The sequence below is a fragment of the Protobothrops mucrosquamatus genome, unplaced genomic scaffold (assembly GCF_001527695.2).
Source record: "Protobothrops mucrosquamatus isolate PMUCROS unplaced genomic scaffold, P.Mucros_1.0 scaffold1329, whole genome shotgun sequence".
Classification (NCBI taxonomy): Eukaryota; Metazoa; Chordata; class Lepidosauria; order Squamata; family Viperidae; genus Protobothrops; species Protobothrops mucrosquamatus.
Window position 1 is genome coordinate 187,911 of NW_015387528.1, and position 12,409 is coordinate 200,319.

Sequence of the window (12,409 nt, forward strand, 5' to 3'; positions counted from 1 at the left end):
CTCTCTCTCTCTCTCTCCCTCCCTCTCTCTCTCTCTCTCCCTCCCTCCCTCTCTCTCTCCCTCTCTCCCCCTCCCTCTCCCTCTCTCTCTCTCTCTCTCTTTTTTTTCCTGAAGCCCCATAGCTCACGGGCCGCGCCTTTAGCAGAGCTGGGAAAGGGGTCTCTTTCTGCCAGGGACCCCAAATCTAGGAGAGAAGCAGCCTGGAACTAAGGAGAAACTTCCTGACCGTTAGCACAATTTAATCAGTGGAACAACCTGCCTCCAGAAGTTGTGAACGCTCCAACACTGGAAGTTTTTAAGAAGAGATTGGACAGCCACTTGTCTGAAATGGTATAGGGCAGAGGTCCCCAACCTTTGGGGCACCAGGGACTGGTTCCGTGGAGAGAGGTTTTTCCACGGACTAGAGAGTGCGTGGTTTTGTGTGCTACCTCCATCCCACGGATGGGGCTTTGCTTGTTTGTGTGGACCGGTTTCTGGCATGCCACGGCCCGGTATTGGTCCACGGACCAGTGGTTGGGGACCCCTGGTATATAGGATCACCTGCTTGAGCTGGGGGTTGGGCTAGGAGACCTCCCAAGGTCCCTTCCAATTCTGACACCAATCCTTTGGTCCCCTCCCTTCTGCTTTTCTTCCTCCCTCTGTTTCTTCTTCTGGAAAGACGGAAATGTCAGAAGTTATAGCAATGCTGCCACACTCAGAAAACCTGGCTCTTTTTTTTTTTAAACCCTCTGCAGCTTTCTGACTAGTTGTCCTGGTTCCCCTCCCTTCCCCAGGTGGGCTGCAACAAGGTCTACACCAGCACCTCCGATGTGATGACCCATGAAAACTTCCACAAAAAGAACACGCAACTGATCAACGATGGCTTCCAGCGCTTCCGGGCCACCGAAGACTGCGGCACGGTGGACTGCCAGTTCTACGGGCAGAAGACCACTCACTTCCACTGCAGGTGGGCACGGGGGCAAAAGGGGGGGGGAAAGGTTCTGACTGGATGGGTGGGCACCCCTACGGTTCTTCTCCACGCTAGGGCTCTGCCCAGCATCGCTTAGGACCAATGCGGGGAGACATTTGATGGGGTTGACGAAGCCTTGGCTTCCCTTGGATGGATCATTCACGGTGATCCATCTAGGCCCAGATTTGAGTTAAGACCAGTGGCCAAATGAGCTGTGCCCTTGGGCAACAGGCTGGGCCTTTTGGGATCCCTGGCTCTGATGTGTCTTGCTTGCTCAAAGGTTTCGGACATGTGTCCATATATTCATGCTGGAGGTTGGAGCCCACAAAGTTTTTAGAAGTGGGACCAGAGAAGTAAACTCCAGCCACAAAGCCAGATCTGCTGTCCCATGAAAGCCGTTACTTCAGCAAATATTTCCAAGTGGTCTTGGGGGAAGAGCCCCTTGTAGCCGACTCGACGCTTTGCTGGCAGGCCTCAGTTCAACCTCTAGTGCAGAGTTCCCCAAATTTTCTGGTGGAGGGGGGCGGAGAGGGGGATGGTTCTGCGTGCGCGGCTGGTAAACGCGCTCGTGGGCAGCTCCCTTTGCACGAGCGGCGAGCCAGCGTCCCCGCCGCTTGCGCAAACGGAGCACGTGGGCACGTGCTCACCCACTGCTTGCTCAAGTGGGGGGGTGTGTACATGCGCTCGCTGCTTCGGTTCTGAACAGCTCACGGCCCAGTAGTGCAAAGGTGCCCAACCTTTTGGGCACCAGGGACCACCGGTTCCGTGGAGAGAGGTTTTTCCGCGGACCGGAGGGTGCGTGGTTTTGTGTGCTGCCTCCATCCCGTGGATGAGGCTTCGCTTGTTTGTGCGGACCGGTTGCTGCCCGGTACTGGTCCACGGACCGGGGATTGGGGACCCCTGCAGTAGTAGACTCCAACTCTAGTGAAAAACTCAGGCAGAACCAAGACACCAAGGCAGAACACGCTTAGCTTCCCGGTGTCTGGCTGTGAGGGATCGGCCGCTTCCGTCCCGACTTCACCGTCCCGGAGGGTAAGGCAAGTGAAAGCCGCTTCCTGGTCCCCGGGCCTGATCCCCTCCTTTTCTCTCTCGCAGGCGGCCCGGTTGCACCTTCACCTTCAAGAACAAGTGCGACATCGAGAAGCACAAGAGCTACCACATCAAGGACGACGCCTACGCCAAGGACGGCTTCAAGAAGTTCTACAAGTACGAGGAATGCAAGTACGAGGGCTGCGTCTACAGCAAGGCCACCAACCACTTCCACTGCATCCGGCCCGGCTGCGGCTTCACCTTCACCTCCACCAGCCAGATGACCTCCCACAAGCGCAAACACGAGCGCCGGCACATCCGCAGCTCGGGCATGCTGGGCTTGCCCGCCTCGCTGCTGGGCGCCAAGGAGAACGAGCAGGAGGAGTCCAGCAACGACGACCTGATCGATTTTTCCGCCATGAGCTCCAAGAACTCCAGCTTGAGTGCCTCACCCACCAGTCAGCAGTCTTCCGTCTCCTTGATCGTCCCGGGCACGCCCTCGTCGGCCGCCGAGCTGGCCGCCAGCAAACCCGCCAGCAATATGCCCTCGGCCTCCAAAATGCCCGCCCTGCTCTCGCAGGCTCTCCCGAGCAATATCCCTTTGGCCCTGGCCCTGCCCAACGCAGCGCTTCCGGGAACGGCAGGCGCCTACTTCCCCATGCTCCCCAGCCGGGTCTCGGCCCAGCTGCCCGCCAGCTCCACCGGCTTGCTAGCCGCCGGCACGCCGAGCACCAACCCGGCGTCTTCGGCCAGCTCCCCTTCCCCGGCCCTCTCAGGTTCTGGCGAGGCGGCGGCCATCTCTTCGCCAACTCCAGCCGCCTCCATCATGGAGAAGATCTCGGCCAGCAAAGGGTTGATTTCGCCCATGATGGCTCGGTTAGCGGCAGCGGCCCTGAAGCCCTCCGTGGCGGTGGAGGCAGGTGAGTCCCTCGGCAGGAGTCCCTCCTCCTCCTTGAAGCGGTTCACGGGCGAAACGCCAAAGGGGAGGCCTAGCGGGTCATCCCCCCTCCCCATGGAGAAAAAGAGGGAGGCTGCAATCAGGAGATCAGCCTTTGGGGCAGGTCCCAAGTCACCCTTCCCCTGGGCTGGAATTGGGAATCTTTGCGGTCCTTTCAAGTCCAGCTCAGACTAGGCCCCAGGGCACGGGGTGGGGGGGTGGGGGTGTGTGTGGAATAGCCAGTTTCCCAGGAAGCCTTTTATTCTCCCCATTATTTTTTAAAAAGGCCAGGGGTGTGTGGAGGGGGAATCTTCCTTAACAAGGAGAGCGGTCATTGATTGATTGATTGATTTCTTTTTCTTTCTTTCTCTCTCTTTCCTTCCTTGTTTCCTTCCTTCCTTCTTACATTCCTTTCTTTCTTTCTTTCTTTCTTTCTTTCTCTTTCTTTTCTTCCTTCCTTCTTTCCATCTTTCCTTCCTTCTTTCTTTCTCTTTCTTTTCTTCCTTCTTTCCTTCTCTTTCTTTTCTTCCTTCTTTCTTTCTTTTCTTCCTTCCTTCCTTCTTTCCTTCCTTCCTTCCTCCTTTCTTTCTTTCTTTCTTTCTCTTTCTTTTCTTCCTTCCTTCTTTCCTTCTCTTTCTTTTCTTCCTTCCTTCCTTCTTCCTTTCTTTTCTTCCTTCCTTCTTTCCTTCCTTCTTTCCTTCCTTCCTTTCTTCTCTTTCTTTCTTTCTTTTTCTTTTCTTCCTTCCTTCTTTCCTTCCTTCCTTCCTTCCTTCCTTCCTCCTTCCTTCCTTTCTTTCTTTCTTTCTTTCTTTCTTTCTTTCTTTCTTTCTTTCTTTCTTTCTTTCTTTCTTTCTTTCTTTCTTTCTTTCTTTCTTTTTCTTTTCTTCCTTCTTTCCTTCCTTCTTTCTTTCTCTTTCTTTCTTCCTTCCTTCTTTCCTTCCTTCTTTTCTTCTTCCTTTCCTTCCTTCCTTCCTTTCTCTTTTCTTTTCTTTTCTTTTTCTTTTTCTTTTTTTTCCCATAAAAAGCCACTTGCCCTCGGAGGAGCAAATTCCCCATCAGCTGAAGTGCCTCTGGGCAAATTAATATTTTAGTCAGCGTAGTGGCGAGAAACTCGGCAGAGACGTTCCCGTCAGCAACTTTTCCCTGTCGTGCTTCAATCCTTCCCGCACGCAGGGTCCTTCTCCCCGCCTCTCTGGGGGTGGGTCTCAGCCTCCTTTTGGGGACCACTTTGCTTTTGCCAAACGGGAGTGGGTGGTTTAGGAAGAGGGAGGAAGGCCGGGGCCGATGCCAAGGAGGCCGCTTGGCCGAGCCCCCGCGCTGGGGCCGAGGGGGTCAGGCGGTTTGAACCAATGGGATTGGGTGTCATTTTCGATCGGGCTGACATGGCAGACGTTCCTTCTGGGCATGCTCAGTAGAGGGACCGGTGCCAGTCACCAAGGCAACATGGAGACTGGGGAAGGGGAAGGGGCTTGACTAGCGGCCCAAGGCTGCCACATTGCCTCAGCATTCACGGCATCTTTAATAAACGTTTAAGAGGCAGCCCCACAAATGAGTTATGACAGCTTGCACAGAGCCTCAGATCTGCCCCCCTCGCCTCCTTCCGTCCTTCTCCTTCAAAGAGCCCCACAGCCTGGACAACTTTGACATAATTTTTGCAATAATTATCACTCGAAGAATTTCCACACCAGGAATGGACGTCAGACCCCATCACGTCAGCCCAGCAATAAATGCTGACCAGCTAACCCCGGCCTCTCTCTCCCTCAAACGGCCTGTGTGTTGCGGGGGGCGGGGGGGAGAGATGGTTGTTTTTCTCCCTGTGTGTTTGTGATTTTAAACACAATTTCTTATTGTGGCTCGATTTCCACGACTTTGTTTAGTGACGCTTTGTGGGTCTCTCTCTCTCTCCCTCCATCTCCCTCTTTCGCACGTGCAGGAAACGGGCAGCCCACGACCCCTGGGCGGTTTAACCTAACGCAGATGAAGCCCGAGGCGGCTGAGAATCCCGGCTCGGGACCCACCGCAAGCCAGGATTCCTTGCAGGAGCACAGCCTGGACCTTAGAATGAAAGATCACGGGTAAGAAACCGTGGGCGGCTCCATCACTGGAGGTTTTTCAAGAAGAGACTGGACAGTCACCTGTCTGAGATGGTATAGGTTCCCCTGCTTGAGCGGGGGGCTGGACTAGAAGACCTCCAAGGTCCCTTCCAGCTCTACTCTATGCTAAAACAGAGGAGAACAACCCAAATTGGGGACGTCTCCCGCAATCCCTTGCCGTTGGCCAGCCCACCTGGATCCCAAGACCCGCCTGAAGTGGAAATATCTCCACTTCAAGGATGAGGCCCCACTGGTTGAGTTTTTTGGTGGGCCCCTGTGTGTGTCTTGGGCCTCCTTACCTGTTTAACCTCCTAGCCAGAGTTGGGGCATTGTGGCTGAGCAAAAAGGGGGACCTCCCAGCCAGGTGCTCCCATTGTCGGAACCACGGCAGGAAGCCCTTCTAGCCTTCTCTCCTAACAGAGTGGAGAGGAGAAGGCTCCCATCTGGGACTGGCTAAGCTTTTTGGTGGCCCCCGTGTGTGTCTTGGGCCTCCTTACCTGTTTAACCTCCCAGCTAGAGTTGGGGCATTGTGGTTGAGCAATAAGGGAGACTTCCCAGGTGCTCCCATCTTCGAAACCATGGCAGGAAGCCCTTCTAGCCTTCTCTCCTAGCAGAGTGGAGAGGAGAAGGCTCCCATCTGGGACTGGCTAAGCTTTTTGGTGGGCCCCGTGTGTGTCTTGGGCCTCCTTACCTGTTTAACCTCCCAGCTAGAGTTGGGGCATTGTGGTTGAGCAATAAGGGAGACTTCCCAGGTGCTCCCATCTTCGGAACCACGGCAGGAAGCCCTTCTAGCCTTCTCTCCTAGCAGAGTGGAGAGGAGAAGGCTCCCATCTGGGACCACATTGGAAGGGGAAGTGGGCTATCCGGTGGGCTATCCAGGCCAGATCCGAAAGCCGCAGAGGCAGACGGTGCAAAGGGCGGGTGTCCCAGCCCGGGAGAAGGGCGGGTTCCTTCCCCTCATCCTTCGTATGCATCAGGTGGGAAGATGGGGAGGTGGTTGGTTTTTTGTTTTTTTTTTCCAATTTGAAAAGAGAATTAATTGCAGGTCCCCTATGCACATCTTAACTAAGCCCTGTTGGTTTGTGTGTTCCAGTAATGAATCAAATGGCCACACAGTCTCGGCAAATTCATCTCTTTTATCCTCGCTTATGAATAAGGTAAGAGCCATCCATCAACCTGGCTTTCATTTCCCCCCACCCAGAGAAATTAAAGCAAGAGAGGAGAGAGGGAGACGCGTTTGTTTTTTAATGTTTTCCCTCTAATAAGATGAGTTTGTACCATTTAAATTTTGAGACCATTTTTCATCGGGTATAATTTCAGAGCCACTGCTTACGAATTAATTTAATGAACTGGCTGAAGAAATATATCGCAGCCCCTGACACACACACACATTCTCTCTCTCTCTCTCTCTCTCTCTCTCTCTCTCTCTCTCTCTCTCTCTCTCTCTCTCTCTCTCTCTCTCTCTCTCTCTCTCTCTCTCTCTCTCTCTCTCTCTCTCTCTCTCTCTCTCTCTCTCTCTCTCTCTCTCTGTCTCCTTCCTTTCTTCCTTCCTTCCTTTCTTCCTTCCTTCCTTCCTTCCTTCCTTCCTTCTTTCTTTCTCTCTTCTTTCTTTCTCTCTTCTTTCTTTCTTCCTTCCTTCCTTCCTTTCTTCCTTCCTTCCTTTCTTCCTTCCTTCTTTCCTTCCTTCCTTCCTTCCTTCCTTCCTTCCTTCTTTCTTTCTTTATTTCTTTCCTTCCTTCTTTCTTTCTTTCTTTCTTTCTTTCTTTCTTTCTTTCTTTCTTTCTTTCTTTCTTTCTTTCTTTCTTTCTTTCTTTCTTTCTTTCTTTCTTTCTTTCTTTCTTTCTTTCTTCCTCCCTTTCTTTCTTTCTTTCTTTCTTTCTTTCCCCACCCCACCAGAAGCAGGAGGACTCTGAAGGGGCTTGTTGTTTTTTAATTTCAGAACCAGCCACTTCTTCTTTTGCTTTTTATTAGTGCCGTGTATTTACCTTAGAAGTTTCAAAAAGGGGGTTGGAGGAATCTGCTTTTTTTCCCCCCTTTTTTTGTTTATTTTTCCGAGAATGGAAAAGAAGGGAGAAGGGCCGCCAAAATTTTGGAGCGAGCAGGCTCCTCTCGAAAGCCTTTCGTTTTGAAAAATCACGCGGACCTTTTATGAAGACCATTATTTAAATTACGCATCCATCGGCGGTGTGGTTTTTTTTTCTTTTCTCTCCTTCTGTAAATGTTAAATATAATTTGGGCGAGAGCGTTTGCCTTGCCTTACATAGCCAGGACCACTCGGAGCCTGCTTATCCTCAAAGCCAACGTTGGGGTTTCTTCCGAGGCGCTGCCCTGAACCTGCCATCCAGGCAGGGCTAAGGATCTTCCCGGAACGACGGTGTGGATTTGCTTGGAGCTGCATCCGTTCTCGCCAGGCTTTCGAGGGTCTCTCTCTTTCTCCCCAGTTCTCCAGCACTTTCTTTAGCTTGACTCTCCTGTCGCCCCCCTCGCCCTTTGGGAGGAATTTGCAAAGCTTGGCCTTCTGGGTAGCTTAAACCCTGCCACCTTCAAACTGGCTTCTGATTAAGGCTAGCATTAGCCACCTTCCCGGACGTGAGAGCAATAGCAATAGCACTTAGCACTTATATACCACTTCACGGTGCTTTACAACCCTCTCTAAGCGGTTGACAGAGTCAGCCTGTTGCCCCCCAACAATCTGGGTCCTCATTTTACCGACCTCGGAAGGATGGAAGCCTGAGTCGACCTTGAGCCGGTCAGGATCGAACTGCTGGCAGTGGGCAAAGTCAGCCTGCAATACTGCATTCTAACCACCGTGCCACCATGGCGGACAGACGGAAGGAAGGAAGGAATAGCAATAGCATTTAGCACTTATATACTGCTCACAGTGCTTTACAGTCCTCTCTAAGCGGTTGACAGAGTCGGCCTGTTGCCCCCCAACAATTTGGGTCCTCGTTTTACCGACCTCGGAAGGACGGAAGGCTGAGTCGACCTTGAGCCAGGGAGAATCGAACTGCGGGCAGTCGGCAGAGTTTAGCCTGCAACGCTGCATTCTAACCACGCCTCGTATAATGGCAAGGGGCCTCGTCTTTCCACCAAGGCAGCAGCAAATGCTTCCTCTGACCCAGGAGAGAGAGGAGAGGAATGGCCCATCCTACGAGGAGATGGGGGTCATTCAGACCAAACCACCCTAAAAGCCAGGCTTGCTGGGGACGATGGGTGTTCAGCAGCTTGCTTAAAACCGCTCCGGGAGAGTGTAATTGATGGAGCAGATAAGACTCTGGGCTTGACGGCTGGAAAGTTGGCAGCCCGGGTTTGAGACCCCAGCGCCACGCAACAGGGCGAGCTCCCGTTCTCGCTGCCGCTCCTGCCAACCTTGCCGTTCAAAAGCATGTAAGCGCGAGTAGATAAATAGGTACCCCTTCGGTGACCACGTGATCGCGGAAAGGTCTTTCGACGGCGCTGGCTCTAGGGCCTTAAAAACGGAGGTGAGCAGCGCCCCCTAGAGTCGGCAACGACCAGCGGAATAAAACCCGCAGGGATTCCTTGCGTCGGCCGAATCCACGGGTCTATGCCTCTCACGTTTTTTTTTCTCCTAGAGATCCGCTCGGGAAGTTCCCGGCTTCTCTCCTAACGCCGGAATCCCTTTTCTGCCCGCAGATGTCTCAGAATAACCCGAATCTGGGAAGCCTCCTCAGCTTGAAGGGGGAGAACGACGGTGGGCAGCTGCCAGCTGCGGGAGACGCCAGCCAGTATCTGGGCAAGACAGTGAAGGCTCTGGTTCAGGAGAAGCTCGCCGAGCCCTGGAAGATGTATTTGCGCAGGTGAGGGCAGGAGGAGACCAAAAGGGCCGCTTGGAGGTCAGCGCTGCCCCACGGAAGGCCCCGGGCCTGGGTGGCAGGGAGCCTTCCCTGCCCTCGGTGGCTGCTCAAGGCAACTCGTGTGTTGGGCACCAGAGCAGCGTGCAGGGCAGAGTGCCAGGGCCCTGGTAAGCTTCCAGTAGCTCAGGCATCACTACGTCCCGGGGACTTGAGTTATTTTGCCCATTAATGGAATTTAACCCTGCCTCAGCCTCTGTAAAGACATTTGCAATAAAAAAAAAACAGACTCAATGCACATAAAACGGGCCTAGCATACCCAGGAAGTCAAATCAACTAGTTCCCTGCATTGGGAAATTCAGAGCTTGCCCGAAGGAGCCAGAGGGGGTTTGGTGTCCAAAATCAGGGCCTGGGTCCCCACTCTCAAGCAGCAACATCCACCAGCCTCCGTCTCCTGTTATTCCCTGGATTTGCCCCTTTGCCTTAAGTTGGCTGCTTCTTTTCTTGGGGGATCAATTTGTTCAATTCAGGCCAGCGAGCCTTCAGCTCCTTGCAGCCCTGCCTTGCCCAGTTCTTACTATTGAAATACTCACTTTGGTTTTCAAGCCCTCCAGTCACTCCTGACCCAGCCCTGTTTGTGTCTGAACCACTTTGGGGAAGACTCGAAGTTAAGAAACGCCCAGCCAGAGAAGCCGAATGAATTAGGTTCCCCTTTTCCCCCACCTGTGGTTCCTTCGGTCTTCGAAAAGGGATTATTTGGCTTTTCCAGAAAGGTCCACAGCGCTTCTGAAGCTGCTTCTCGCAGCTCCTCTGTCTGCTACACGACAACCGTCTCCTTAAAGATCATGAGCCTTCTCACAAGGAGAGGTGGGGCGTTACAGCTGCCTTACTCCCAGGAAAGGCTGAACGAAAAAAAAATCAAAAATTGACCCCCCCACTGGCTTTAAAAAAAAACCCATGATAAGAAAAGGCTCGATTTTTTTTCCCAAATCAGACAGAAAACATATATTTATATGTAAGAAAGCAACACCGTCTCATATATAATAATAATAATAATAATAATAATAATAATAATAATAATAATAATAATAATAATAATAATAATAGTAGTAGTAGTAGTAGTAGTAGTAGTAGTAGTAGTAGTAAAGTTGGAAGGGACCTTGAAGGTCATCTAGTCCAACCCCCTGCTCAGGCAAGAAACCCTATACCATTTCAGACAAATGGCTGTCCAATCTCTTCTTAAAAACTTCCAGTGTTGTGTGTGTGTGTTAGATTTGTGTGTGTTAAATTTGGATTGCTAACCAAGAGTTAAAAGGGAAGCTGATATAGCTATTTCGAGCTCCTTAGCTCTCATCAGCCAGATACACCCTTCTGAGATTCGAACCTGGGCTGCTTGCATATATATATATATAAAAGAGACGGTGGTGATGCTTTCTTTCCGTAAAAAGGACACCTTCATCTGTGTTTTCCAGTATGTAAATATATTTAAATCCAGCCGATTCAAAGCCAAACAGTTAATTAAAAGATTGACCCTCTTAGGAGATGGGAGCCCCGCTTCTTCCTCGTCCAGCAGGAAGGTCTTTGTCCCCCAGTATCTGCCTGATCAGCTGGGCCATTATGCTGCCTCCCAAGGAGGGGGTGTCCTTGTCTCCCATTCAAAGCCCAGCTAGGAATGAACATTCCTGCCGCTTGCAGAATGAGACCAGCCACTTAAAATGGGGAGCAGGGGAGGGGGGGGGACTCTGGGCCCAGGAGGGCAGCCTCTGCTTTGCAGGCCGGAGGGGGAGAGTGGCGGGGTCCCGGGTAGGGGTCTGGCCTGAATCACCGGGGGGGTCTCTGCGTGTCCGTGGGGCAGCCCAGGGGCCAAACGGGGGCCTGCAGAGTTTCAGGCTCCCCCCCCCCCTCTTCTTGGCAGATTTGGCACCAAGGATTTCTGCGATGCCCAGTGCGACTTCCTTCACAAGATGCATTTCCACTGTGTGGTGGAAGAGTGTGGGGCCCTCTTCAGCACCGTGGATGGAGCCCTGAAGCACGCTAAGTAAGTCCCAGGCTGTGTGTGTGTGTGTTTGTGCACACGCTTTTTAAATCCCTTCAGGCCCGGAGGAGGAAGAATGGAGATGGCAGAGATGGTTACAGGCAGAGGGACCTGTTTGTTTCTTTAAAAAAAAAAAATGCCTCTGGCCGTCCACTCACTCTCGGTGACTCTGGGCCACGTACAGGAATACAAACCCAACACACCCACAGCAAACAAACAAAAATATTCTGCGAGTTGAAGTCCACAAGTCGTCAAAGGGCCAAGTTTGAAGACCCCTGATATAGACTCTCCTGCTTGAGCAGGGGTTGGGCTAGATGACCTCCAAGGTGTCCCTTCCAATTCTTTATGTTCTAGCTCAGGGATCTTCAAACTTGGCCACGCGTGCCTGGCTGAGGAATTCTGGGAGTTGAAGTCCACAAGTCATAAAAGGGCCAAGTTTGAAGAGAGAGAGAGAGAGAGAGAGAGTGTGTGTGTGTGTGTGTGTGTGTGTGTGTGTGTGTGTGTGTGTGTGTGTAGATCCTTCAGTCTAGGGGTTTTCAAGCTGGAAAAAGGCCCAAGAATGACGAGGGGGAGCAGCGTTGTGGTAGAACCCCAGAGCTTTGTCCAGAGCATCTGCCCTGGAGATTTGGATCTTGCCCACTTTCAGACATACTTATAAATTGAGATCTAGCCACATGAGTTTTGGACAGCCTGTAAGGGGAAGGTGAGGGCCCCTCAGATGTCTGTTACATTGTGACATTTTTAATTTTGTGAAGCTGCCCAGAATCAGTCTTAGGGATTCAGAAACGAGCGGGAGACCACTAAGCGAAGCCTAAACGGGGCAACTGAATGAGCTGCTCTCCTTTTCCATGTCTGTGGCTGATGGGTCTCTCTCTCTCCTCACCCCTCTCCGTAGTTTCCACTTCCGAACAGAGGGGGGCGCCGCGAAGGGAACCTCGGAGCACGGCTTCCCAACGCCGGCGGAGAACAAGACCTCCATCACCCCTTCCTCTCCATCCACCGCCTCCGCCCTTCTGGCCGCGGCCGCAGAGGGGCCCACCGCGAGTCCGGCTAGTGTGCCGTCCGCTCCCACGCTCCTGGCCTGGAAACAGCTGGCCTCCACCATGTCTCAGCTGCCGGCCTCGGGGGCCGGCCTGGCCACCACTTCCCTGGAGAACGCCAAGCCTCAGGTCAAGCCGGGCTTCCTCCAGTTCCAGGAGAAGTGAGTGGCTCTTTCGGAAGGACGAGGCGGGATCCAGGGGGGGTGTGTGGGAATCTGGGTGTGGCGTGTCCGAGGCTGGTCCCCGGGCTGCCCACGGCGGGGAAGGGGAAGCTGGCAATCGTCCCTCTTAGCCAGAAGGGCTCACGGTTGGTCTCCCCTCCAGCGATCCGTGCCTGGCAACGGACTGCAAGTACGCCAACAAGTTCCACTTCCACTGTCTCTTTGGGAACTGCAAGTACGTGTGCAAAACCTCCGGGAAGGCCGAGTCCCACTGCCTCGACCACATCAACCCCAACAACAACCTGGTGAACGTGCGCGATCAGTTTGCCTATTACTCCTTGCAGTGTCTCTGC

At 52.7% G+C, this 12,409-nt stretch overlaps 1 protein-coding gene across 1 annotated transcript in view; it reads left to right on the forward strand.

Annotated features, from left to right (window-relative positions):
• The window catches only part of CASZ1 (castor zinc finger 1), a 44,224-nt gene extending 32,164 nt beyond the window's left edge, over nt 1–12,060 (forward strand). The window contains exons 7-13 of the mRNA XM_015821426.2: nt 774–946; nt 2,045–2,898; nt 4,849–4,990; nt 6,102–6,165; nt 8,663–8,826; nt 10,736–10,858; nt 11,751–12,060. Coding sequence (XP_015676912.1) covers nt 774–946; nt 2,045–2,898; nt 4,849–4,990; nt 6,102–6,165; nt 8,663–8,826; nt 10,736–10,858; nt 11,751–12,060 — 1,830 coding nt within the window. The remainder of the gene's footprint in view (nt 1–773; nt 947–2,044; nt 2,899–4,848; nt 4,991–6,101; nt 6,166–8,662; nt 8,827–10,735; nt 10,859–11,750) is intronic.
• Nucleotides 12,061–12,409: the final 349 nt, after the last annotated feature.